Source organism: Pantherophis guttatus, chromosome 1, assembly GCF_059756535.1.
Source record: "Pantherophis guttatus breed Tessera chromosome 1, ASM5975653v1, whole genome shotgun sequence".
NCBI classification, from domain to species: Eukaryota; Metazoa; Chordata; class Lepidosauria; order Squamata; family Colubridae; genus Pantherophis; species Pantherophis guttatus.
This window is the reverse complement of record NC_142063.1, coordinates 322,011,531-322,037,851: the sequence shown is the minus strand read 5'-3', so window position 1 is coordinate 322,037,851 and position 26,321 is coordinate 322,011,531. Positions and strand designations below refer to the sequence as shown.

At 39.6% G+C, this 26,321-nt stretch overlaps 1 protein-coding gene across 8 annotated transcripts in view; it reads right to left on the bottom strand.

Annotated features, from left to right (window-relative positions):
- Positions 1-26,321, bottom strand: part of EFR3B (EFR3 homolog B) — a 140,301-nt gene that overhangs the window by 60,395 nt on the left and 53,585 nt on the right. For all 8 annotated transcript variants that reach the window (XM_060693109.2, XM_060693110.2, XM_087883348.1 and 5 more), the window contains exons 2-4: positions 15,546-15,622; positions 12,382-12,509; positions 1,140-1,290 (exon numbers count right to left, since the gene is read on the bottom strand). In XM_060693109.2, coding sequence (XP_060549092.2) covers positions 1,140-1,290; positions 12,382-12,509; positions 15,546-15,622 — 356 coding nt within the window. The remainder of the gene's footprint in view (positions 1-1,139; positions 1,291-12,381; positions 12,510-15,545; positions 15,623-26,321) is intronic.

Below are 26,321 nucleotides of genomic sequence, written 5' to 3'. Positions count from 1 at the left end.
TGGCTGACGGCACCCTGAGGAGTCCCTCTCTGTGGGAGTGAACTGGTCGGTGGGAGGCTATCAGTGGCAGAAGGAGGTCTCGTAGGTACCCAGGTCCTGAGCCATGAAGCGCTTTAAAGGTGGTAACCAACACCTTGAATCGCACCTGGAAGGCCACTGGGAGCCAGTGCAGCTCGCACAGGAGAGGTGTTACATAGGCGCAACGAGTTGCACCCATAATTACCCGCGCGGCCGCATTCTGGACCAGTTGGAGCCTCCGAGTGCTCTTCAAGGGGAGCCCCATATAGAGAGCATTACAGTAGTCCAGCCGGGAGGTAACAAGGGCGTGAGTGACTGTGCGCAAGGCGCACAAGCCACGCCCACCAAGCCATGCCATGCCAGGCCTACCAAGCCATGCTTACAGAACCGGTAGTAAAATTTTTTGAATCCCACCACTGCCCATAGGGTTTGATCTTTCCTCACTGCTGTTTAACACTTATATGAAACCACTGTCAGAAGGCATCCATTATTCTGAGTTGAGATATCAGCTATATGCTGATGATAGCTAATAGCAGCTCATTCCCATCCCAGGTCAAGCTGGTCATTTAGACTGATGCTAAGAATCATTTCCTAAGATCAGCTGTCATGGGCCACAACTTGACTCAGTTGCTCAAGCTGAACAAATGCAATGTGAGCCTCAGGAGACAGTAAGCTAAGAATCACTTGACACTGATCATATATAGGCCCATCAGAACAGCTGGAGTGATCAGAAGATGTATTGCCTCCAAACCCTAAGAGCGCAGAACAAAAATACTCAATAAGGCTCCTTGCCAAGCAAAGGAATAACACTTAATTATAGACAGCTGCCTGCAGCCTGATTGAAGAGTTCTGAGTTCTGTCCTCCATTGGAAACAATAAATCGATCTCCTGTTTGGATGTCTTATTCTATTCAGCGTTAAGTAAATTACTATTTGAAACAGCTTGTGAGGTGAGAATTGAACTGGAAACTTCCAAATTCAATGCTCAGCAGCTTAGATACTTTATTAAATTCCTATTCCTAGATGTGTGGGGGGACGGGGGGGGGGGGAGAGAGGCTATCTTAATATCCTAGGAATATCATTGTTAGTCTCTTCCAGACCATGTCCAAGGGAAATGCTTACCGAATTGGTGCCAAGTATTTGCAGGTCAGGCTTCTCCGATTCCAGCAGCTTGGCCACCATCTTCAAGAAACTCTCCACAAAGAGATTGATGCTTTGGCAGTGACAGGCCATTAATAGCTGATCCAAGGCTTCCATTGCAATGCACACATACCTGTGGATAGGTTGGTATAAAAGTACATCCAAAATAAGAGGCCGTCCTAAAATTATGGGAACTAAAATCTAAATCATCCAGAAGGTTTAAGTTAGAGAAAGCTGTCACAGATGGGCAAACTTTCCAGTAGCCCAGCCAAGGTGAAATCAATTTTGAGGGTATGGGGATGAATTTTGATTGTTATTCAAACTTTCCCTTCCTGATGCTCCCCTTCCATTATTCATTTACAATAGAGTCTGGCCTCAAATCAGCCAATTTTAAATCACAGCTGATTTAAAATTAAAATCTAGTTTTTTCCAGGTCTTGGGGAAACACAAAGTATAAAAGATTTTAATCTGAGTTCATAAAATATTTCCCAATGTCCTGCATTTACCCAGAATGCTTAAGCCACAAACTGAACCAGCAGTACCCAACCCCATCAAGCCTGGGCTAGAATATTGTGTAAATCCAGCTGCCAATATAAAAGCAGTTGTCTGAAAAATCCAGATCCTGAAACATTCTTGAAGCTTAGTGTATGTCTTTTTCCTTACAGGAGGAGAGGCTTTGGGACACAACAAGCTGCAAAAGGAAGAGAACACATAAATCATGGTTTGACCCAACCACATGAAAACAGTAGGAGAGAGGTGGGGACAGGTTAAAACCCCAAAAGGACATATACAAAAAAGGGTGAGTTCACCGATTATCTCTTTTAATATTATTGGCAAAGATGCAAGGAGGGAAGGGCAGCGCTGGAGGTTTTTGTTTTTTTCTGAAAATTATTCTGTAAACTGGAATAACCAAACACAGGAGGGTGCAGGTTTCTCCTTTTTCCATGAGAGCACTTTAGTGCTTTTCATTTTTAATGGGATTGGGAAAAGGTTGAATTGGAATACGACACACACTGCCACTGTGTATTATTTGGATTGTAGAGAGTCTTAAAAGTAGATCACTTCAAGGTTTCCAAACTCAAAAGCAAAATGCCAGGTATGACACGTAATGAATACAGTATATCAATGTTTGTATGTGTGTGGGTGGGTGTGGGTGGGTAGAAATGGAGGAAACATGTGCTGCAGCAACATAGAGTTGCCAGTTATCTTAATGCGGATTGACAAATCAGTCTATTTTTAACCTACAGTACTTTCACAGATGTTCATCCTAAGTTGTTCCATTTTATTTCTGTAGAAACATATTTCAACATGTATTTTTATAAACTCTTTTCTTTCCAAACGTGTCTTGGAATAACCTCAAATACTGAAGTTTGGGAACCCTGAACTATGCTAGAGTGATTTTGAAGCATAAAAAGTTAGTGGATAATCACATCCTAATTCATGCACTAGTTTGGAAGGAAGAATTGCGTGCATCAGAAGCTGAAAAACATCAGTTTCTTCAAACATATTAACAAAAAGGTACAGAGTCTCTCAAGTGATGCTAAATTCTTAATGACTGCACTCATGCAATTTTTTTAGCAAAGTTATAGAAGTAATTTGGTAGAGTTACGGGTTTCTGGTTCTGTTCAACAACCCCAAAATTCATAGGTTGTCCTTCAACCTAATATTAACCAGGGCAGCCCTATTAGCCTTCCAGGATTAGCTATGCATCTGATTCCACTCTTTTAGTTACTGTGCAATAATTCATTGAACAGTAAAAATGTCAAGATCTCGAATATGCCAATTACTGTTGTAAATGAAAGGGACTCACTGGAAGGACTCTGGAGCAAAATTGTAGCCTAGTGATAGAGCACGTAGACAATCCCAGGTTCAGTCTTCAGTATCTCTAAAGAGCTGGAGAGGAGATATTCCCTACCTGCAGACCTGGAGAACTATTGCCAATTAGTGCAGACAGTATTAAGATGGCTCAAGGGTTGACTTATTATAAAAGCCTCTTATTAATTTTTCTTATCATTTAATAGCAAGGGTTTCTTTTGACTTTTTTTTTCTAGACAGCCATTCATCATGGATGGTTTAATTTGGATTCTTGCACTGAGCAGAGGTTTGGGCCTGATATCTTAAATTACTCTTTCCAATCCATTGGAAGAGTTTGTGTGACACTGTAGGCTAGGCTAAAATGGGACTGAACTGTTTGTTTATTCATGTGATGTATCTAGCTATTCAACTTCTAAGTACTGACTCCCAGGAGCTTGCCTAAACATAAAAAACTAATTAAACACAAAAGACATACTCCAATAGCCACATAATTGAGGTCAAACCATACCATATTCCAGTTCCAAAATATGGAATAGGACAGGCTAATCCAATGATTTTGACCCAATTCTTGGGGAAAAGCCAGGTTTACAAGTTTTTATAGAAGGTCAATAAGATCTGAATCTTGGGTGGTATACTATTCCACAGGACAGACATTCTGACAGAAAAGGCGTACTTTCTGTGTCTCTTTAGGTGTTACTATTTGACAGCAAGAACATTCAGTACATTAAATATTAAGGCTCTGCAGAGATATTTGCAAATAACCCAGTCCTGTGCTATGAACCATTTCATAGGTAATAACCAGCACCTGGAAGTATCCTAAGTACAGATCACAAAGTAGTGTGCTTATATAGATATACAGAGGTGCAGCCAAAATTACCAGTATCAGTGCATTCTGGATCAATTGCAGCTTCTGGGTGGTTTTCAAAGGCAGCAAGAGAGTACTGCAATAATCTAATTAGATAGTGACAAGGGCACGACACTGAGCAGGGCCTCCTGATTCAGGAATGAGTACAAACTGGCATAAAAGATTGATTGAAAAAGCTGCCTGGATTCAACCACACATATCATCACTTGGGAAGTATAAACTATGAAGGTCTTAAATCTATTACGTAAGTGACTGTACTTACAACCCCAAGGACCCCATCCACTTCTTCAGGTACAACAACATTTATCTTCTCCCAAACAGTCTGAACCTGTCCATGCTAGATTGTGCCTCAGTCAACTCCAAAATTTTTCCACAACGGGACTGGCAGAGGACCTGAATGACTTTATGTCATAATTGCCTAGAATACGCTTTAGAGCAGCCTTGCAGATGTTCCTCCTGCCCTTCCTTTCCCAGGAGGAGCTGGGATACCCTAAACAAAGCCACTGAGCAGCCATCTGCAGAAGCAACATGAGCAGAAATAATTATATTTGCTATTCTGATTGCTATGAGGTAATCCTTAATCAAGATTCATACCACTATTCCAGGGGTGGGTTCTACTTACCTTTACTACCAGTTCGCAATGGGGCTTGCTTCACTCTCAATGCGCGTGCGCTCTTCTGCACATGCGCAGAAGCGTTCTGATGATGTTGGGGTCGGTGGGCGGAGCCTCCTGCCGGTTTTACTACCAGTTCTATAGAACCGGTGCGAACTGGGGGCAACCCACCACTGCCCTACTCCATCAAGTTCTCTCTTTGTTTTCTTCCCTTTAGAGAAGAAAAGAATTTAGAGAAGAATTCCCTTTCTCTGAGAACCAGGGAATTCTCTGGGATCCAGGGCCAGAGAAAGTTCACAGATAATTTTGCCACTGCCCTAAGGTAACGAACAAAACTAACCTGTGACTGTTGCTATAAATCAGGGCCACTGTAGTGGCTCCATAGTTGCTTCATAGTTGCCTTGGTGGTCAATATGTTCCAAGCTCCCTTTGACCCCTTGCCTAGGGAAGGCAGATTAAAGTCCACCTATACCATGAAACTCCACTGCCAATCCAGACGTGTCATCATCAGGCATCTTGTGAAGGAAGGCCAGTATAGCAGCAGGATTCTCGTCTAATGCCTACATCCAGGAGACTCACACAAGCGGTTATCTACAAAGCAGCAGCATTAAAGCAACCAGGGTGTCTTCGATGACTACAACTACTCTACCATCTCTGCCTTAAGATCATAGCTGGTGCCATCCTCAAAACACAAATGGGAACCTTTCCTAAAAGGAGAGTCCTTAAAATAACACATACCAGGTCAGCCATCTCATTCACTTCAATGGACAAAAAAGCCTTATTACAGGTTAAGTTGGCATTCAACACTGAATGCCCAGGCATTGGGATTGAGCACAATGGGCTAAAATGCAGAATCAGTCTTACATATTAAAGATTGCCTACCCAAGAGCAGTCTGCTCCTATCTCTGGTTCAGGATGTTGTGAGAAAGCAACATTTTAGTATTTTGCATGAAGCCTCCAGAGTCCCTGGCTTGTTTGGGCATTGCATCTTGTGTGAACACTGCAGTTGTATTTATTCATTTGGTCTCACTTTCCTATGCATATTTCTCAGTTAAACCTGAGAATTAGAAGTCTTATTATTGATTTGATTTATATTCTATCTCGGTAGGGCACTCACACATTCTAAAAATGAGAATTACCTTGGTTGTGGGCAATGAAAGTTATGCACAGGGGACAACATAACAGCATATATTCTTTCATTTAACAAAGCCAAAGGGGACCCAAGTTCTGCTCTCTACTGTAATTGACGTCAACAGAAAACACAGGGGTGCCTGCCCTCCTTAGGGCTCAGTCAGGCCAACAGGAAAAAAATAAATCACCCGTCAGAAGAGAAAACAAGAGCACTGCGATAACTAACAGTCAGTGCTGCTATTGCAGCAAATGATTGAAACCATGTTAAATCATCCTTGTAGCACTTTAAATGAAACAAGGAAAGAAAGAAAGATGAAGATAGCAAAAGCAAGAAAAATAGGGCCTTGGCAGAACATGCATCTTGACTGGACATAAAATGTTGAGTGGGAGGCTTTGCTTAGTTAGGCCTTAGCTTCAGTATTCACCTGAAATGATTTTGGTTGGGGATTTCTGGAACTCCACACAGAAATAGAATTATCATTAAAAAGGTGCCTAGCCATGCAACCTATCATAACACAACCATCATAGTCTATGAAAAAGATAACTCTACTATACTTGTACTTTTCAGCGACTCCCAGCACTTTCTTATATCACTGTAACATTCAACTCAATGAAATCTATACAAAACACCTAAAGCAAACCCAAAGACTTCTACTCAAAGAAGAAACAATGTCAGCGTTCCAGAAAGTCCCCAACTCCAAGTAAAAACTCCAAGGCAGGCATTTCTCAAAGTTTCATTTTATTAGAGTAAGTATACTGGCACATCTGGGAAAACCCAAATCTGAGGGTTTTCCCTCAGTAAATTAAAACCCCAAATCCAGCCCCTTCACCCATCAGTCTGTCACATGGTCCAATCATCATCTGTCCCAACTTGAGCCATCCCTGCAACCACTCCTCCTCTAGATGCATAAACACCATGACCTTGACCGAAGGGAAGAATGCTATTATGTCTAACTATATTCACTCTCCTAAATCCCCCCTCCTACTTTCCCAGGTGCATTGAGTTGGCAGCGTGGAAGCTTCTGGTGCTAATATGGCTTCCAAAGATGACAAACAAAAGAAGTCATCTACAGCAAACAATACATGGCTTGTAACAGCCACAGACAGGCATAAGATGGTATATCAACTAGCGATCAGAAGACATGAAAATTCCTTAATCTCGGAATCAGAGGACAAAACCAACCACAATTTCAACTGGAAAACTGTCAACATCTTAGATAAACTCAAATCCAAAAATGATAGATAATTCCTGGAAGCTTGACACTCTGACAAATCAGCCATTAAAAGACATATAGAGGTAAAAGATAAATTCTTTTAAAAAGATATAACCAAAAAATTAGGAAACAAACAACCCAGAGTATATCCTCCTCAGCAATCAATATCCAGATTAGCAGGAAACAGCACCAGATAAATTATCAGGGAAGAAATAATACCCCAATAAAAGAACTATCAAGAAAGAGACCACACCCTACCCAAGAGTGGCAAGATAAGTTACCACATATAAACAGGCAACAAACTCCAACCTTCCATATGCTGATGATGTTACCTAGTTTGGGAATGAAAAGTCTGAAGGACAACAATCGAGCTTTAGAGCACACAAATAACCTGACTTCTATATTCTCTCAAGTGTTTAAATTCTAGACTTTTTCCACTCATCCTTCCAAATAACAAATACTTGGCACACCACCCAGTATCTTGTATAGTGATTGTATGTTTACATAACAGCCATCACTAGCCTGGAAACAGCTGGTTCCTACCTCAGCAGCCTTAACCTTTTCACTATGATGTAAATGGAAAATATGTTCTTCAGCTGAAATCAGCACTTGTGACTACACAGACCCTATATTGTAGGAAGTGTGGAGACCTTGGGGCTCTCTGAGTTTGCTTGTTTTCTTGCAGACATTTCATTACCCAACTAGCACTGATGATATTACCTAGGTTGGGTAATGAAATGTCTGTAAGAAAACAAACAAGCTCAGAAAGCACCAAGGACTCCTCATGTCAGCCCTGAGCTACAAATATTCTCCTTTAGTAGGAAGAGTATAGCAGACACAAACTAATGTACTGTTTCAGGAGGATGGTTTTTTACGTACATTTAGTCTGTAACTCTGCAATGTTTCAGTTGTTTCCCCTTCAAATACTAACCAGATTTGACTCTGTCTAGTCCAGATAAGACCCACCAGGTGCTGCTACCTATTAATGTTATCTAAGAGGTAGATTGGACTTAATCTTTTCTCCCAACAACTTAACATCTGTCATTATTAATCTTAATAATGTCTTATTAATAATTTCTTAACTCTCTGATACAAATCTGAAGGCACTAACAGCTCAGCTGAAAAGACTTTTCTTTGACTTGGAATGTTTTTTAATTTAATTTTATTTTGTGCCTTAATGTTGCTTCTTCCTCTTTCCCCCATTATCTATGGCAAATAAAAGCCATTCATAGTGTGGACTGTAACAGGGATATTTACGTATCTGGATTGGGCTGGTTAGATTAAAAAAGGGATTCCAGCCCAAAACTATTTGCAGACCATGTACCATCTGTTCATCCGTTAATTCTAATTGGAACAGCAGTTTATTCTTGGCAACAACATGCCCACACAAGATACATGGATGTACCTCTTTTTCCAATAAACAGCAGCTCCTCAAAAAACAGCTGTACTTGTGAAATGAACGGCAAGTGCTAAGAGAAGGAATACAGATATAGAATTGACTTAAGACGGCTGAGTCAAATTGTGGCAAGAAGTAAAACACTATCACTTTAGGACCTGTTAAAAGACTCAAGCAGCCTTCTGCAGAGCGGTGTCTTCCAAGTGTAGTGGACCATAATCCCCATCGACATTTGGAAAGCATCCCAGGCTATTATGGAAAAGTTATTTAAATCACAAGACTATATTTTGCTCATTTCACCAGGATACATATTCAGCCCAGAAAATCATGACAGAGTGCCGTTTTTTGCATCCTAAACTCATGTTCCTCCCAATAAAATCCAATATTCAGCTAATGACTGCTGCAAATCCATGCATAAGTCAGCCTTGGTTGACTAGCAACTGTGAAAAGACTCCACTGAACACATCATTCTGTGAAATACCATGCAACAATACAGTTGTTCTTTCTGTATTGTTGTGTCTGCCATGAAGTACTCATTCTGATCGCTGGGAATGAATTACTGCAGCTCAGGGACAGAGAATGGATTGAGAAAAGAGTAGTTTCAACCCCTGGCATCACAAGATAGCAGGAGATGGAATAAAATCTTTTTCTGCTTGGGAATCTAAAGGGATGCAAGCAATTTGTCCAGGCTTGATGTGCTTCATTATTGTATAATGCAGTTTCCTATGTCCCAAGCTAGTTGCTAATTTGCCCATTTCTAATTTTTTTAAAATTGCCTAATTGGTGTATTTTTAAAAAAAGATGGACCCACTTTTAAAGAAGACAAATAAGAGTCATTTGCTCTTCTAGCTACCATCCCTTTTACCCCTTCCGTGTTGTGCCTCACTACAGGAATAAAAAAAAAAGATTTTTCTCAGATGTCTCACAGTCATATCTAGAATGACCAGTGGGGTTCCTAATACTGAAGTGGGGTGTAGAGGGGCAGCTCCCACTGCTACAGGAAGAACTTGATGGCTGAGCTATGAGTAAGTTCTGTACATTCTCTTCACTACCCAGGAATTCTTCAGCATTGCTGCATTTTACCAGTTCCAACTGAAACTCTGTGTGTGCCTTCAAGTTATTGTTGACCCTCAGAATTGCCTGGAGAAAACCCTGCAGTTTTCTTGACAAGGTGTTTTTTTGGGGGGGAAGTGGTTTACCTACCTCCTAGGGCTGAGAATGAGTGACTAGCCTAAAATCACCCAGCAGTCTTTGTGCCTAAGGTGGGACTAGAACTAACAGTCTCCCTGTTTCTACTTTGATGCCTTAACACCAGAACAACTAGATACAAGAACAGTTTTTTCCCGAATGCCATCACTCTGCTAAACAAATAATTCCCTCAACACTGTCAAACTATTTACTAAGTCTGCACTACTATTAATCTTCTCATCATTCTATCACCCATCGCCTCCCACTTATGACTGTATGACTGTAACCTTGTTGCTGGTATCCTTACGATTTATATTGATTGTTTCCCTATGACTATCATTAAGTGTTGTACCTTATGATTCTTGACGAATGTATCTTTTCTTTTATGTGCACTGAGTGTATGCACTAAGACAAATTCCTTTTGTGTCCAATCACACTTGGCCAATAAAGAATTCTATTCTATTAACCATGCTTGCTAAGCGATACTTAATTGAAAAATAATATGTCCAATAGCTTTCTTCTCTGAGATGAAAATACTGAAGATATATGACAGTATTCTTAAACTACATGAAAGAAGATAAAACTCTATTCCTTTTCCCACTCCATGCATGGGCTCAGGAATTCTTGGAGTTGTCCATACATCTTGCTGAGATGAAGAGAAACATTGGATTAAAATATAGGAAGGGAGATACTGTTAGGCAAACTTGGTAATAGTAACTGTATTTGAACACTGGAACTAATTACTCAGATAAGTAGTGAGAGGTGTTGAAACAGTGCTAGATAATCATCTGCTGAAGACTTTTAAATTAGATTCCTACACTGAGTAGGATGTCTAAGCAACCCTCCCAAATGTATGATTCTATGATTCATTACAAAACTTGCTCGCTGTGACATATCGTCATCATTAAAAATTAGTTCATATCATAGTTCTGCTTTTTTCAGGACTGCGGGGTAGTCTTTTTTTTAAGCAGATAAAGCTAAACAGAAACAAACATTTGAACATGACCCCAAAGTTGAGGTTGATCTTACAATTGCAACAGCATTCTCTGTTTTTCCTTGTTAAGTCAGGTCAATTCTTGGTGGAAAGTAGAACAAAACAATAATGTATGTATGTGTTTATGCTGTAACACTGCTTGATACATTGCCACTGGGTGGTCAAACAGTTCTGTCCATCTACTAAATGAAAAGGCTGGATACAAAATTAAATAAAGGGCTTTTATGCACAGTAATGACAGAGGAACTGGCTTTGCCTCCAGGAAAGTTCTAGGTATAAACTTCAATTAGGTTCAGCAAACTGAAATATGTGAAAAATCTGTTTCAGTGTTTTTCAAACTTTCTGCAATTGTGAACTACTAAATAAGCATTTACAAAATACAAAGATCATTCAATTTTAGTCAGCATTCTCCCTTTATTTTATTCTTTAACTGTGATAGTTAAAGAATATTTGGGGGCCAATAAGATGATTATGGTTGGATTTGTGCATGCTTTCTAATTCTGTCTGTTTTTAAAAGAGTGAAACTAAATCTTGAACCAAAATATTTATCACATGTTTTTCTTTATCACTTAAATCATTTTATGTAATTCATGCTGCAACAAGAAGTCTTAGCATAAATTTGCTGGTCAAGGATGTTTTGATCCCTGAATTCAAGACTAAAGTCATATCAATTTCCAGTCCAATGAAACCTTATATTTCAGTTATTCATAATCCCATTCACATTTTTCTTTTGGGGTTGTTGATTATCATAGTTCCATTTTGCATAGGACACATGGGCTCACGGTTGAACTTGAAGCCATTCCATTATTGTCTATTTTATAAATTTCAGTACACACATTCTTACTTGTATGGCTGCCACTTGTATTATCACTGGTAAACCAGTTTTCAGACACTGTTCTGTTCTCACAAACCAGTTGACTGTGGAACATTTGGGAAAATGAGGCTGAACATGAATGTGTGGAGGCTGTGGTAGATTATTTGGCAAACTCGGGGGGGGGGAAGGGATTGTGAATCTATCACAATCTAATTAATTAATTTTTTTAATTAATTAAATTTATATGCCGCCCCTTTCCGAAGACTCAGGGCGGCTCACAATACATTAAAAAAAAACCATTATAAAAAAACATTGAAAAATTAAAAACATTAAAAACATTAAAAACTCATTCACACCATTCATGGCCGGATCTCGCCAGATCACAAGAGCGAGATCAATGGCCCCAGGCCTGCTGGAAGAGCCAGGTCTTCACCACTTTTTGGAAGGCCAATAAGGTGGGGATGGTCCGGACCTCAGAAGGTAACTGGTTCCAGAGAGCTGGGGCAGCCACAGAGAAGGCCCTCCCCCATGGGCCCGCCAGCCGGCATTGTTTAGCTGACGGGACCTGGAGGAGACCAACGCTGTGGGATCTTACCGGTCGCTGGAAACTATGCAGCAGTCTCGAAGATAACCTGGCCCTGAGCCATGTAGGGCTTTAAAGGTAATAACCAACACCTTGAATTGTGACCAGAGACCAATAGAGAGCCAGTGTAGCTCACAGAGAATTGGTGTAATGTGAGTGTAACTAGGTGCACCCACGACAGCTCGCGCAGCTGCGTTCTGGACCAACTGTAGTCTCCGAACACTTTTCAAGGGTAGCCCCATGTAGAGCGTGTTGCAATAATCTAACCATGTCTATCCTTTATCTATGGACTTTGAATGTTGTATGCTGCCAAGTTGCTGGGTGGGAGTTGGGCAACTATATAAATTTGTTTAAAAGCAAGCAAGCAAACAAACAAACGGACAGCTCAGGCCATGGTTTGAGCACTGCTGCCGTTGAGAGGTGTTAATAGTCGGCATTCACAAACCTGAGTTAGATGAGCTGATAAGATGGCATGATAGAAACTGGATCTATATATCCAAAACCAGAAACTTATATTTTTATAGGCAGAAAGGATTCATAATGACAAAGAATGGAGATTAAAAAAAGAACCATTTTAAAAAGCATTTCTGAAAATACACAGCATCCCTTACCCATATCGGTGCCTGCCCACATCTCTGATCAGTTTCTCTGACAGATAAGCTCCAATGCGATCCAGCTTCTCTGGAGCAGAGAGGGCATAGAAAGTCAGCTTCTCCATGTTGGTTTTTACCAGCCCATCCTGAAAAAACATTTTCATGCTAAAACTTAAGCTTATATTATTAAATATATTAATCCCCTACCCAGCACACATTGTCAGTGCTGCCTGGTTCAGCTTGGCACCTCAAAGGCATTCTGCCATCAAAGGCTGGAGGTGGGGGAAAGAAAGATGGAAGGGCAATAAAGCTGTGTGCATATATGATGGGAAATAGGGAGGGGGGAATGACAGTTGATAAAGACTAGAGCAACCTGGATTCAATTTTTACCAGCACCCCAAGGCCAGGCAACCTGAAAAAATATGTGAATTACCCACATTCTCAAAACATTTTGGTGAGCTCTGATTGGCTGGAAATAGATTGGTCACAGTGGGGGTTATGAGCTGCAGGTGAACCTTTCTGTATCTTTTGAGCGCGGGAAAATTCAGTGTTAGCCTGATTTTACTACAACCAAAACCTTTAGTAAAAGAACCCTTTGCTTTAACCAAATGGAGTTGAGGGTCTTTCTTTCTATATATAGAAAGAAATATATATATCTTTCTATATATAGAAATATATATGTATGTATGTATGTATGTATGTATGTATGTATGTATGTATGTATATATAATATTCCCACATGCAATTTATCCCTCCTTTACCCTCAAAACAATCCCTTAGTTAGATCAGTTCAACAGAAGGAAAGTCCAAAAGTGAACCAGCAAGTACTCTATGGCCAAGTATAGACTTGGGTATGAATTAGTAGACACATGAGTACCAATGAATCACATGGCTAGCTGAATAAAGAGATAAAGACATTGCTTCTAGATGACTGCAGCTTCTTCAAAGCAAAAGGAAATGTTGTTGTGGCCCATCAGCGGCCTGTGCAGCTAGTAGCTGATTCCGACAACGAGGAGGCTGGTGTGGTGCTGTGCCAGCAGCCTGTGCAGCTGGCACTAGAGTGAGACAATGAAGAGGCTGGAGAAGATGTGGTGCCAGAGGCAGGGATTCAGCCAGGGCCTTCAGAACCTCCAGAAGCTCCCTTAAGTGAAGAGGACGAAGAGGAGGAGCCTCTTCTCGATGCACGGGTGTGCAGAGCTGCCAAAAGCCAGGAGTGGCTCCTCAGGAGGAGGTCTTCTCGAGAGTAAGGCTTGGGGCTAATTGGCCACTCCCTTAGCTTATTTAAGGAGGAACGCCGACTGAAGCAATTTGCAGGGAACAACTTAGTTCTCTCTCCTTCGTGTCTTGATCTTAATTCTCTGCAAATTGCTTCTGGGCTTTCTGCCAACCATAGTAAGATTACGATTATTTATTGTTTGGATTCTTGTAGGCTGTTAAGAAAGTTAATTAACAGCCTTTGTTTGAAAAAGACTGATTTAATTTAGTAAACTAAGTTTTGTACAGACTTTGTGTGTGCTGCGTTCTTTACGGTCTGTAGCTGGGGCAGAATAAATGTGTTATAGTAACACATGGCTATATAACTGTTGTCCTCATGCACTCATATACCCTACAAGCTTTAAAAGAATAGCTCCTCTTTTTTTTTTTTTTTTTTTAAGGGATTCGGCAATTCTCTCAGATCTCCTTTGTGTATTTTCTGCACTTTAATTCAGAACCGAGAATGGAATATGAAAGTAGATAGAGAGATGTGAATATATTTCTTTTGCTGTTTCCTTCTGTTTTATTAGTTTTAACTTTCCAAGTTTCGTGGGTGTGTGTGTGGGTGTGCGCACGCATATATATATATATATATATATATATATATATATATGCATTGTATACAGAACTTTGCACGGTCACATGAGATCTCTTAACCTAGAATCAGGTTAACTTGATAAGCACGTCCATTTCTTGCATATTCGGTGGGGTGACACATGAAGTCATGTAGCCCCATTTACTTTGGGGCCTTCGCGTGAAAAACTGCGGAAGGTAAGTAAGGAAAGAAGTAACAGAGGTACATATTATATACATAACATATATAATTCATATGAAATATGAAAATATGGACAGAGAAAAGTTTTCCTCCCGCTACTGTGTTACAACTCACAGTCATCTGATGAAACTAAATGCGGGGAGACTTAAGGTGACTAACAGGAAGAATTACTCATTTATACAACATTACACAAAATATACATAATACATAACCTATTGCAGTCACTGTCATAGGATGGATAACCATATAAATCATTTAAATAAAATAGAATAAAATAAAAATAATTGCAGAATGATCTGCTGTCTAATTTGGTAATGGCCACGTAAATAAATTGTTTTAAAAAGTGGACTAGACAAATTGGTGGAGCCTGGCAGAGTAAGAGAAGAAGAGGATTGATTTCATGGAGGTAAGATCCAGCAGCTTTATTTAAACATGAAGAAAAGCTTGGATATAGTTTTCTGTCAGTTTTCAAAGACTGAGAAAACTCAGAATACATTAAAAAAAATGAATTGAAAATTGCTGTTTGTCAGTTTTGAGATAGGGTTGATCCTTAACATTGTTGCATGTATTTGCATTTTTCTTTTCTTGAATGGGTTAGCACATTGATGGCTAGCCTTTTTGTCACCGTGTGCTGAAAGCACAAGCACGCGCACCCGTAATGCAATGCGCGCACGACCCCCCGTGCCCATGCATCCCCCTCTGCGCATGCGTGTGTGACCTCCCCGCCCCCACCCCTGAGCATGCGTGGCAGAGACCTGAAAACCAGGTGGCTGGTGGGAGGTGCGCACGGAGCTGAGCTGGGGTGATGTCTCACGTGCCCACAGAGAGGGCTCTGCGTACCACCTGTGGCACATGTGCCATAAGTTCGCCATCTCGGGCTTAGCATAATGAAGTAAAATACCCAGAAAATCACTTATCGAGATGGGCGGTCATATAGATTGTATGTACGTATGTGTGTGTGTGTGTGTGTGTGTGTGTGTGTTTGTAAATAAATAAATAAATAAATAAATAAATAAATAAATAAATAAATAAATAAATAAATAAATAAATAAAAAACTGAAAAGGGGGATAAGCCATGGGGCCCTGACTATACATATAAACCACTATAATTGAATGTCTGTCTGTGCAAAACTTTTAGGTAAGGTTTACTTACCTCTGGATCCTCTGGGAAGATATTGTCAACAAGTCTCTTGTAACGGGGACGCAATGCTCCACAACAGCCACATACACCTGAAACAGAAAAGAAATTAAATCCTCCACATAACAAAGGAGTAGTAGCGATGAGACCTAGATTTGTTTTCAATTAGTTATGCAGATCATTCCCCTTGCAACCATAAAGCTGCAGAATCCTAGAATTAGTAGGGACCATTTTGACCCTCAAGCTGTGCCCTCATTCATTATTGAGATGCAAATAAAAGCAAATTTAAATAGAAGAGAACATATGCCACTCTGGGTTGAACTGTGGATTCCTTGGTGTTTTCTGAGCTTGGTTGTTTGCTTGCAGATGTTTTATAACCCAACTAGATAAATCATCTGTATGAGGTGAGCATGGGGTTTGCTCCCCCTTTTTAAATAGTAATTTGCCCTGCTAGTTTTGGTGGTTTTCTCTTTGGTAGTTCCTTGATTAGGAATATTGGGTTATGATTGGGAATGAACATTTCAGTGTGCACAGGTGTCTACTTTGTCATTCTATCCTAAACTGATGCAACGTAACAATATAAATATACAGCATAACAAATCAACCTTATCACCCATCTGTGCAAAGCAGGGGATGAGGTATCAGGACCTCCAGAGTTGATAGATTAACGTATTTCTTGCTTCAAACAGATAATATAAATACTGTAAACACTTGCAGTCTACCAAGAGGTAATTCATAGAAGTCAATATATGTTCCCATTACATTTTTATGAGTTAAGGAGAGTAACAGAAGCTTCACCAGTCAAAAGTAGAAAAATAACTGAGACAGAGTACAAGAAAAAAATGCTTCAGGGAGTTGCTTCACAGTCTTTGCCTTGTTACTTTCCTTTTTCCTTCCTAATTGTAATTACATGCATTCTTTATATAAGACAGTCCAGAATGCTTCCAGGATACAATAATAACAAGCTTGCCATCTTTCTTCTTAAGCAAAGAAATCATCCATTAGCCCTTCTTCACAACATTAACATTAGCATCCTTTCTGTCTTTGTCCTTAGGCAATGTTGGAACTTGGATGACATGGAGATGTTTGGACTTTCCCACCCTCCGATATGCTGAGATCTGAATCTCCACAATTCCTTAGGCAGCATGTTCAATGATCTCCATTGCTGAAAATGTTGGGAGATGCTGTCTCAAAACATCTGGAGGACATAGGACTGGCTAATATTTTCCTAACATTTCTGGAGAGCACCAGGTTGGCAAAGGTAGCATTTTGGTAGAGATAAAGAAAGAAGAAACATCCCTATTATAATTGTGAGAAAAATACTTTGTCCTACATTCCATGAAAGGGCAAACCTTGGAGCAAAGAAGGGGCAGTCATCAGAAAGTAAGCAAGCCATCAAAGTGTGTAGGATATTGTAGCTGCTGTTGTGTTCCAATTCCTCAGAGACAAAATAGGCTGAAATCACCTTCCAGTTAAATACGTGCTCCAAAATGTCATCCTGTTCAAGTTCTAACATAGATCGGAGAGACCAAGGTTAGGAGGGCATTTTATACCTTTTGTCCATGAATTTAGGTAACTAATGAGGAGCAATCTCTTCCAACAAGCGTTCAATTGCTAACTGAATTGATTTGAATTATATTTATTTTAATTTAACTCTTATTTTAATTGTATTGCTTTTCTCTAAATGGTTCATATGTTATATTTGCAACTGTCACAAGCTTCCTTGAATGTTGCATGGACAGAAAGGCAGAATACAAACTAAAGAAACAAAGAAACTATAGCAATAGCACTTAGACTTATATACCACTTCATAGTGCTTTACAACCCTCTCTAAGCGGTTTACAGAGTCAGCATATTGCCCCCAGCAATCTAGGTCCTTATTTAACGACTTTGGAAGGATGGAAGGCTGAATCAACCTTGAGCTGATCAGAATTGAACTGATGGCAGTCGGCAGAATTAGCCTGCAATACTGCATTCTAACCACTGCACCACCACTTAAAACCATTTGTTCAGTGACTGTCTGAAATTACGACAGTGATGAAAAATGGATTTATGACCTGGGTCCAAAGTTATGGTAGTTGGGACTTCCTGTTTGCTGTTTGTCGCTGCCAGACGTTCCTTCGGGATCGTCAGCTTCCATCGCCTGTCAGAGCCGCCTTCACAACAGAATGGTGGCTCGAAAAACTCCGTTTCCATGAGGAAACGGAGATAGAGCCGGCAGGGGTGGGTAGAACTCTCTGCGGAGTCCCAAAAGTTTTTTCTTTACTTTTGGGACGGAGCGGATGAGATGCCCCGTATCCCCAGCCGCTGCTCCGGGCTTTGGGAGACCTCTGCTGATGCAGAGCTAGGCGTCAAAAGCAAGCCTGCAAATTTAACAGACTACTCAAAGAAAATGTGAGCTGGACCTGTAATACTGAACTGCAAGTATTTTACTGATTTTTTAAAAGAAATTATTTAAGAGAGAGGAGGAAAAGAAAGAGGAAAAAAAAAAAGCCTTTTAAAAAATGGCGTCGGCTGGAGGAGAGGCAGAAAGGGAAATTCCTTCCGTTTTTTATTACTACAATGTAGCGGAATAAATACCACTGGCTACATTTGTAGACAAAACTTCGCTCCTGTGTTTTTTTCTCTTTTTCTCTCCCTTGGAGACCTGATATTGTTGTTGATTGGAAAGAAGTCTTTTTTGCTTTTTTTTTTAACAAAGTCTGCCTGGGCGGAAACATGGCACTGAGACTCATAAAGTCAGATACACAAGAAGGGGGGGGGATTCCCCCACCAACAACTTAAAGGAACAAGTCTTAATTCTTCAGTCTGAGAAACCTGATTTTAATATAATAGAATTTTTTATAGAAGAGATTGAAAGAAGGGAGGAGATTGTGAATCAGCAATTTGAAAAATTTAAGCAGGAAATTAAAGAATTGGTGAAATCTATGGCTAATGGTTTTACAGAATTTATGATGCAGTTGGACACAAATACTAATGTACTAGAGTTTAAAATGGAAGGAATTCAAGATAAACTGGACAATAGAATCCAAAAAATTGAAAATGACTTGATAAATATTCAGGATAATAGCTTAGAAGAAAAATCTAAAATGAATGCTGATCAAAAGTATGGTAATGCAGAAAATCTGCAACAGAAGATTGAAAAAGAGATTTTAATGGCACAATATAATTTCACAGAATATGCGATAAGATTAAGAGGTTTGCAGGAAAATAATAGAGATGATTTAAGGAAAATATCTTCTGAATTTCTAGCTGGGATTCTAAAGGTTCAACCTGATGAAGTGTTTTGTAGCATTGACAGAGTTTATCGAATTAACTCCTGGATTGCCAAGCATAGGCAATTGCCTAGAGATGTGGTGATTTATTTTACAGACAGAGAAATTAGGAATAACATCGTGCAAAATTCCTTCAATTCTAAGTTGCAATTGTATGGAAGAAAGATTTGGATTTACAAGGAACTCCCACCTAAGATATTGATGGAAAGGAAGAAATTTGGTTTTCTGGTGAATGAGTTAAAAAAGAGAAATATCTTATACAGGTGGGACGCCCCAGTTGGTATTATATTTAGATATCAAGGAGAAAGATATCAGCTAAACACTGTTGAAAGAGCGGAAGAATTTTATCAAAATAGGTTGAAAATGAACTTAACATCTTCAGGTATAATACAGGATAAGCAGAAGGAGCCGGAAATAAAGGTAAAATATCGAAATATAGAGACTGTACCAGAAGAATTGCCTTTGGATTTATTGGATACCCCAGCTGGATTATCTACAAATCTGAGAGAAGTGGCATCTAATCTTAAGGTGATGACTTATCAAGGCAAGGATAAGCATGGAAACCAATTAGGTGAAATACAAGGGATAAAAAAGAAATACGAGATACAAAAACCAAACCAACAAGACCAATCTACAAAGCAGAACAAAATCCGACCGGATGATACACAATTTGTAGAAAAGAAACCAGGATGGAAAACAAACCCACAAAAAGAAAAGAAAAGAAAAAAGAAATAGGTGGCATAAAAATAGAAATTTCTAAATCAGGCAACAGTGAAGCCAGTGACTCTAAAATATGAATTATTATGTGTAAATACAGAAGAGGCGACGTATTGGTTAATATCATCCTGAAGATTGTGGCAGATCTCTGCATGGCCGTAATTTGGGGACGTGAAATGAGCCTTAAACTGATGGATTTGAATTATCCATTTTGGAATTTTTTTTTTGTGTTGATAAATATATTATATTATCTTGAATTACAAGGCAAGAGAATTATGCTGGGGCATGCAGAAGATCGGGTTGTTACCCACTACGATGACGGGAATTAATAACCCTGATGAAACCCATAATTATTACTATATGGAATATAATTATAATGTCACTCGGGTGGTTGTTTTTACTTTTATATACATAAGAAGATATTTACTACTGATGGGGGCAGATATGATTGAAGATCTTGAATAAACTGTTGCACCAGCAAGTTATGTTACCCGATTATGGATGTTGGTTCTACCAATCCAGTGGAAAGATCTTAAAGAAGATACTATATGGATTATAAATTTAAAGTTATTGTCTTTTCTTTTTTTTTTTTTATTTAGATATAATGGAAAATATAGACATAGATTTTTAAGTAGTGTGGGCAGTGAATCAATGATATTAAGAAATGTTGTGTATGGTAATTTTGCTTGATAGTGGGTGAATAAGCTAGTTAGTAGATTGATTAGTCTAAGAAAAGGGATTTTTAAGTGATATATTTAGGGGAGTGGAGGAAATGGATAGAGTGGAATAAATGTTAAACTAGATTTGATGGGGAAGGCTGCTTTGAAATGTCATAGTATTATACATAGAAGATTAAATGTTAAAGTAGGACTTATTGTATATTTTTAAAGTGGAGAAGTTATTTTATAATGTCATAGTATAATGTCTTTTTTTTTTTTCCCTTTCTTTTCTCTTTTCTCTTTTCTGAAATGCATGGATAAAGGGGGATGTTATAATATTAATAATATTTTTAGTAAGTAAAGGTCAATATGAGGAGGGAGTAAGTAATCTGTTATGAATTAGGTTTTTTTTTTGTTATGAAGAAGTCACGGGGGGGATGGGTGGGGAGGGGAGGGGGGGATAGGGAGGGGGAGGGAGAGGGGGGGAAAAAGGGGGAAAAATCTGTATTTGAAAACTTTTTCAACAAAGTTATGGTAGTTGGCACTTTTGGTCAAGTGATCAAAATCTGGGCACCTGGCAGCCTGCATGCACTTACAATTGCACGGGAATTGCAACTTCCTCTATCTGCCTATTGCCCCCACTCCCCATAAATGTCTTTTTGGCAACCCTGCACTCATCGGCGAGCAGAAGTCTCAGCCAACTGCCATCGCCCCCAGGGCTTAACTTCTCCAAATCATGCAATAAGACCAGTTGGATGCCAGCATGGGGAATGGCAGGAATTGTTCTCCCGATAGTTCAGAAGCCTCATGTGATTTCAAGAAGGAATGTTGGTGCAATTTGCTGAAAGAGGCTTCCAAAGTATCATGAGAATTGGATGCTGGCATGGAGTGGCCTTGGGAAGAAGGCCTGGCACAGCCAGGAACTGTCAGAATATTCTACTCTTATTGTTTATTCTAGCTTTAATCCTTAGCAGATTTTTCATTATTTTTAATATAGGGTATATATATTCTTTTTTCAAGCAATATAGTTCTTATGTAATAGTTACATAGCTATAGTTAATTTTTCAAAGAAGCGTTAATTGTAATGTTTTGGAAGTGTAATGAACATCATACTGTTTAATAAACATCTTACTGTTTTGAATATCGCCCAGAGTCCTGTGAGAGGGCAGTATAAAATGGAGCAAGTTAATTATGTTTTCAGTGATCATGGGAAGTAAGGTCAAAGGCAAGTAAAGCAAGATTTCATTATAAAGAGGTTGCTTTGTATTAAAAAAGAAAAGAGTCAGCTACTTGTTTGTTTGGAGGCAGAAACCAAAGAGAATAGAAAGTAGAGATATGGCATCATTAAATAGATGATGACAAACTGCAGAACCCAAAGGTATAGGTACTCCTCAATGCCACAAGATTACCTCACTCAACAACTGTAATCATGGCATTCTGGATTGCAGGCATTAAATGAGAACTGTGAGTCATTAAGTAGATGAGTCCCTGGTAAAGTGTGCAGGAATGCCTCAGGGAGATGGGGGAGGCCCTGAGAGGCCTGGTGCAGGCTGCATGCAAGATGGGGGTACTTCAGCTGGCTCAACCCAGCCCAGCAGTGTTCATGACTGCAGGGGTGCATGAACCCCCATCTCCCTCCCCCTCCCCCCCAATCCATGCCCTTTTGGTCATTCTGTACAATGACACTCAGTGATGGCAGCACTGGGCCTGGGCTCTTCAACAGTCCCAGTCAGCTTCCATTGCCCCCCAGTCCTGGACTTCAGCTCCGGTGGCACTGAAAAATGCCACTTCAATCCCTATATCATAGCCAGCCATGCCAGCACATTTAGCCAAGCCCCAATTCCCCTTGGAGCCCTGAGCTCCATAGGAACTGCTGTGGGCCACGCACCTTCAGTCATTTTTCTCCTCCCTTTGAGTAAATCAAAGTTGTTATTTCTTCTCTAACATATATGTATTTCAGTATTATTTAAGGCAACATTATCAAGTATAGAGGAAACTATAAAAGTAATTTCTGTAGCCTCTCATAGCATCACCAGCCATGTTGAATTAATAAAACACCTGTCCACATTACTGTTATTCTTGCACAATGATGGCTATTTGACTCTGGAAGATGCTATAAATCGCTAGTGAGGAAATGAAAGACTGGCAGGCAGAAGTACCATCTATCCTGTTCTCAAACCATTTTTTCCCCATGTGATGCCATTACTTGTGCAATTTCACTCCATCAAGACCCAAGACTATAAATAATTCTGAGAAAAAGAGTGTTTATGGGGGCGGGAAGGAAAGAAGACACTGCAGAAGGATTAACGGTTATAAGAATGGCTACATTCGCTATATATTGATTTATTTTACAACTATCCAGCCTCTCATCCTACATTATTGTTAGTCAGCCAAGCATTTGATAATATATAGCTCCATTATTAATAAACTTTATTAAAGACAAGATTAACATTTTTTCTACGGTATTTGAAAATACACTTGTAGAGAACAAATGTTGAAAGTTGTCCATATAATACGTGTTGTGTTACTCCCAATATGATACCGTAAAGTTTTGGGAAATTCAATTTTTGCCACTTACATTCAGAAATTCATGATCAAACCATTTATTATGATCATGCATGAGATCATTGATCGTATGTGACCCTGAATGGGTTCTGACTTGTCTTTTATATTATCTCTTTTAAATGCAGTCTTTGACAAATTAGAATGTGTCCTTGGTTGAATTAGACTTCTTCATTTCTATGTCTAATATGTCACCCTACAGGCTTAAGCTCTCATACTTAATGTCAGCATTTTTCCTCTATATGTCTATAGGATTCCAAGTACTCAACTATTACCAACTGTAACTGAAAATATTCAAACTACTGGGATAAACAGATAAGCCAATGGCATTCTTTCTAATGCCAAGAATAAAGTTGGAGGTGCAATACTTGAATTTTACACTCAATTTTTTTTAAAAAATCCATATCATAAACCCAAACGTCTCTGAATTTAGATATCACTCTATTCAATTTGACTTTTAAAAATTATTTTCTTATTCCCAGCATCTTCCCAAATTTCATATCCCTCCAGAGAACAGCCCCATACCCACGGAGTACTTCCAATCCTTCTCATGTTTAATGAGAATCAATCCCTGATTGCTCATCACAGCCTATATTAAACCTCAAGGTGTTTGAGAAAGCAATCAATTTTACAGACATGTGTTCTAGTCCCTATGGCTGAATAGTAAAGCTTGGAAATAAGAGTTCAGTGCTCTGCGTAGAACTTTTCAGTTACTATTTTATATATGCACGTATTTCCTGTCTGCACAAAGAATGACTGTTCCAGTCTTTGATGCCATAGCAAATCCATACATAATAACAAAAAATAATGATATATGATCCATTAAGGCTGCTTGGAAAAATGGTGAGGGAAGTTACCCCTCTCCTAGAAGAATGAAATATTTTGGGAAATATTAAAAAGGCAGAAGATTATATTTCCCCTAAAAGAGAAATAAAAATCTTGAGGGAGACAGAAACTCAGAGCCCCAGCTCCCTGCCTCCCACCCCAAAGCAGATATTGAGCCGGGGTAGCTTTAGAAACCCAGATTTGGTAATCCATTACTGCCTGCAGCAAGATCTGGCTCTGAACAAAGGTAGGGCTAGCCTTCAGCCACACTAGGAATTGCACAACAAGCCCCTTCATTGCATCAGCACACTCCAACCAAACTTATCTCAGACAAACTCCCAGGATTGGAGTCTGACAGCAGCCAACAGAATACATTTCTTGCACAGGAACAGGAAGCTCAAGGGCAAGGCTCAAGAGAGGGTATAAATAACCCTCACTCTCCACTCCATGTGGTCAGCTGCCCAGGACCTCAAACCCACGTGGTCCTGCTCATCAATAAAACCATCTTTCCAATCAGCCTCCATGTTTCCAGTGTCTTTCTCCCTACTTGGAACTGAACCAGATGGATATTTCTTCCAACAATGGGATCTGCGTTCCAGTAGAACATGGCAAGAGGAGTCCAGAAAAAGAGACAAGATTTGCCTTTTGAAAAAATCAATCAAGATAAAGGATGTGATAAAGTGACAGTCACTTTCTACATTTTTTTTCCTCTTTTTTGTTTTGTTTTGTTTTCTTTTTCTATTTTTGTTGTGAGGAAATAATGATGTTTGGATTAATATAAATGTATTCTGTATATACTTGATATGGTATTTTATCTTTTTATGTTTATAATAAAGTTTGTTTTTTAATAAAAAAGAAAGAAAAAATCAATCAACCCATCCACCCGAAGCTACATAGCAATCATTTTTAGATGAATTTAACCTCTAGCAAATATTTACCTCCTGAGCTTGTGGTGGATTCATTTTAAACACCTCTTTCAATTAATACCCCAAGCCTTGCAGCACTCCAAATTCACAGCAGCTTTGAAAGATGATTTAGCAGGTCTTAATTCTCACTTTTTCCAAAGCACAGACAGCAGTAATGTTATACCACTGCAGAAATAGCCTGCAGAGGGAGTTCCTGCTTTGTCAGGCAAAATTGAAATGATTTGGGGTAGTGATGCAGTGAAGGAAGCCTCGAGGGGTAGACAGTCTCTCTTTCTCTCTGGAAGGGAAGGATATTTCTCATCAAGGAGAAGCAGCAAGATGGGAAAACGAGAAAAGCCCTTCTGGCCCCTTGCCAGCTACCAAAAGCCGCTAGCAATTTGCATAATAAGGCCTAGCTTTTATCTCATTCTTGCCATGTTCAACACAATTTGCAAACATTATCTAATTAATCTACATAATATGGGACTCACCTCCCTCCTTCCCTCTCCTGCATGAGAAGCTAAGTATCCCCACTCTATTTTTTTTACAGTTCCATAAAAACTGACACAAATTACCAAACCAGCATAATCAATATACCCTAAAGAGGGGTTTTTTTTTAAAGAAAAAAAAAAAAAGAAAGCCTGCATTGGGAGCTGAGATTCATTACCATCTAATCCAGCATTCCACTTCTAAAGGGACAAGGCAGAGCTTTTCTAGGATGTTCAGAAAGGGACATGGAAGGAACTACAATTTCTGTTGTTTCCCAATGCAGAAGCTCTTCTTCTTGTGCCATGTGGCGATCATGTAGGCGATCCTATTTTTATCAACAGCCGCACGAAAAAGTGCTGCTGAGTTTTGTCCAAACCAGTCCCTTAGATTTTGAAGCCATGATGTTCTTCATGGCTTCTTGGGGGGGGGGGGGGGAAGCCCTAATAAGCAGGTATATACATAAAAGTATGCAGGCTATTGCTATAATGCATTGTAAGCCTCCCTGAGTCTATGGAGAAGGGCGGCATATAAATTGGACTAATAATAAGTGAAACGCATGCCGTATATTTATGGGGACGCAGTGGCTCGGTGGCTAAGATGCTGAGCTTGTCGATCAGAAAGGTCGGCAGTTCAGCGATTCGAATCCCTAGTGCCGCGTAACGGGGTGAGCTCCCGTTACTTGCCCCAGCTTCTGCCAACCTAGCAGTTCGAAAGCACGTAAAAAATGCAAGTAGAAAAATAGGGACCACCTTTGGTGGGAAGGTAACAGCATTCTGTGTGTCTTTGGCGTTTAGTCATGCTGGCCAAACGACCACGGAGATGTCTTTGGACAGCGCTAGCACTTCGGCTTTGAAACGGAGATGAGCACCGCCCCATAGAGTCGGGAACGACTAGCACATATGTGCGAGGGGAACCTTTACCTTTACCTTTATGCTGTATATTTCTGGATGTCCAAAATATTCTAACTTTCACTTTTTTATGATTTTTCCTCGGCTTTCCCAGCTTATCACCTCATTTCTGATTTTGTCAACCCAACTTATACATAACAGCCGCAGAAGCTCTACTCTTCACTATTGCCAACAATAGTTCCTTAGGATAGATTCAGGGAGAAGAATGTCTAATCTACTGCTGAGTTGAAAGTAACTGTACAAAATTGCCTTCTCTGCAGTCAGAACACTAATTGATCAATCTTAAGAATGTTGGTATTAACATCAGCTTTTCTGGGTTTTCAAATTAAACCTAGGATTGAATTTGTGAATTTTTATAGGCAAAGCAGCTGTTCAACCTCTTTGCTAACCTCTTTTCCTAACAGGTTGCATTTGATGAGCAATTAGAGTTTTGTGGAATCAGTAGCATGTC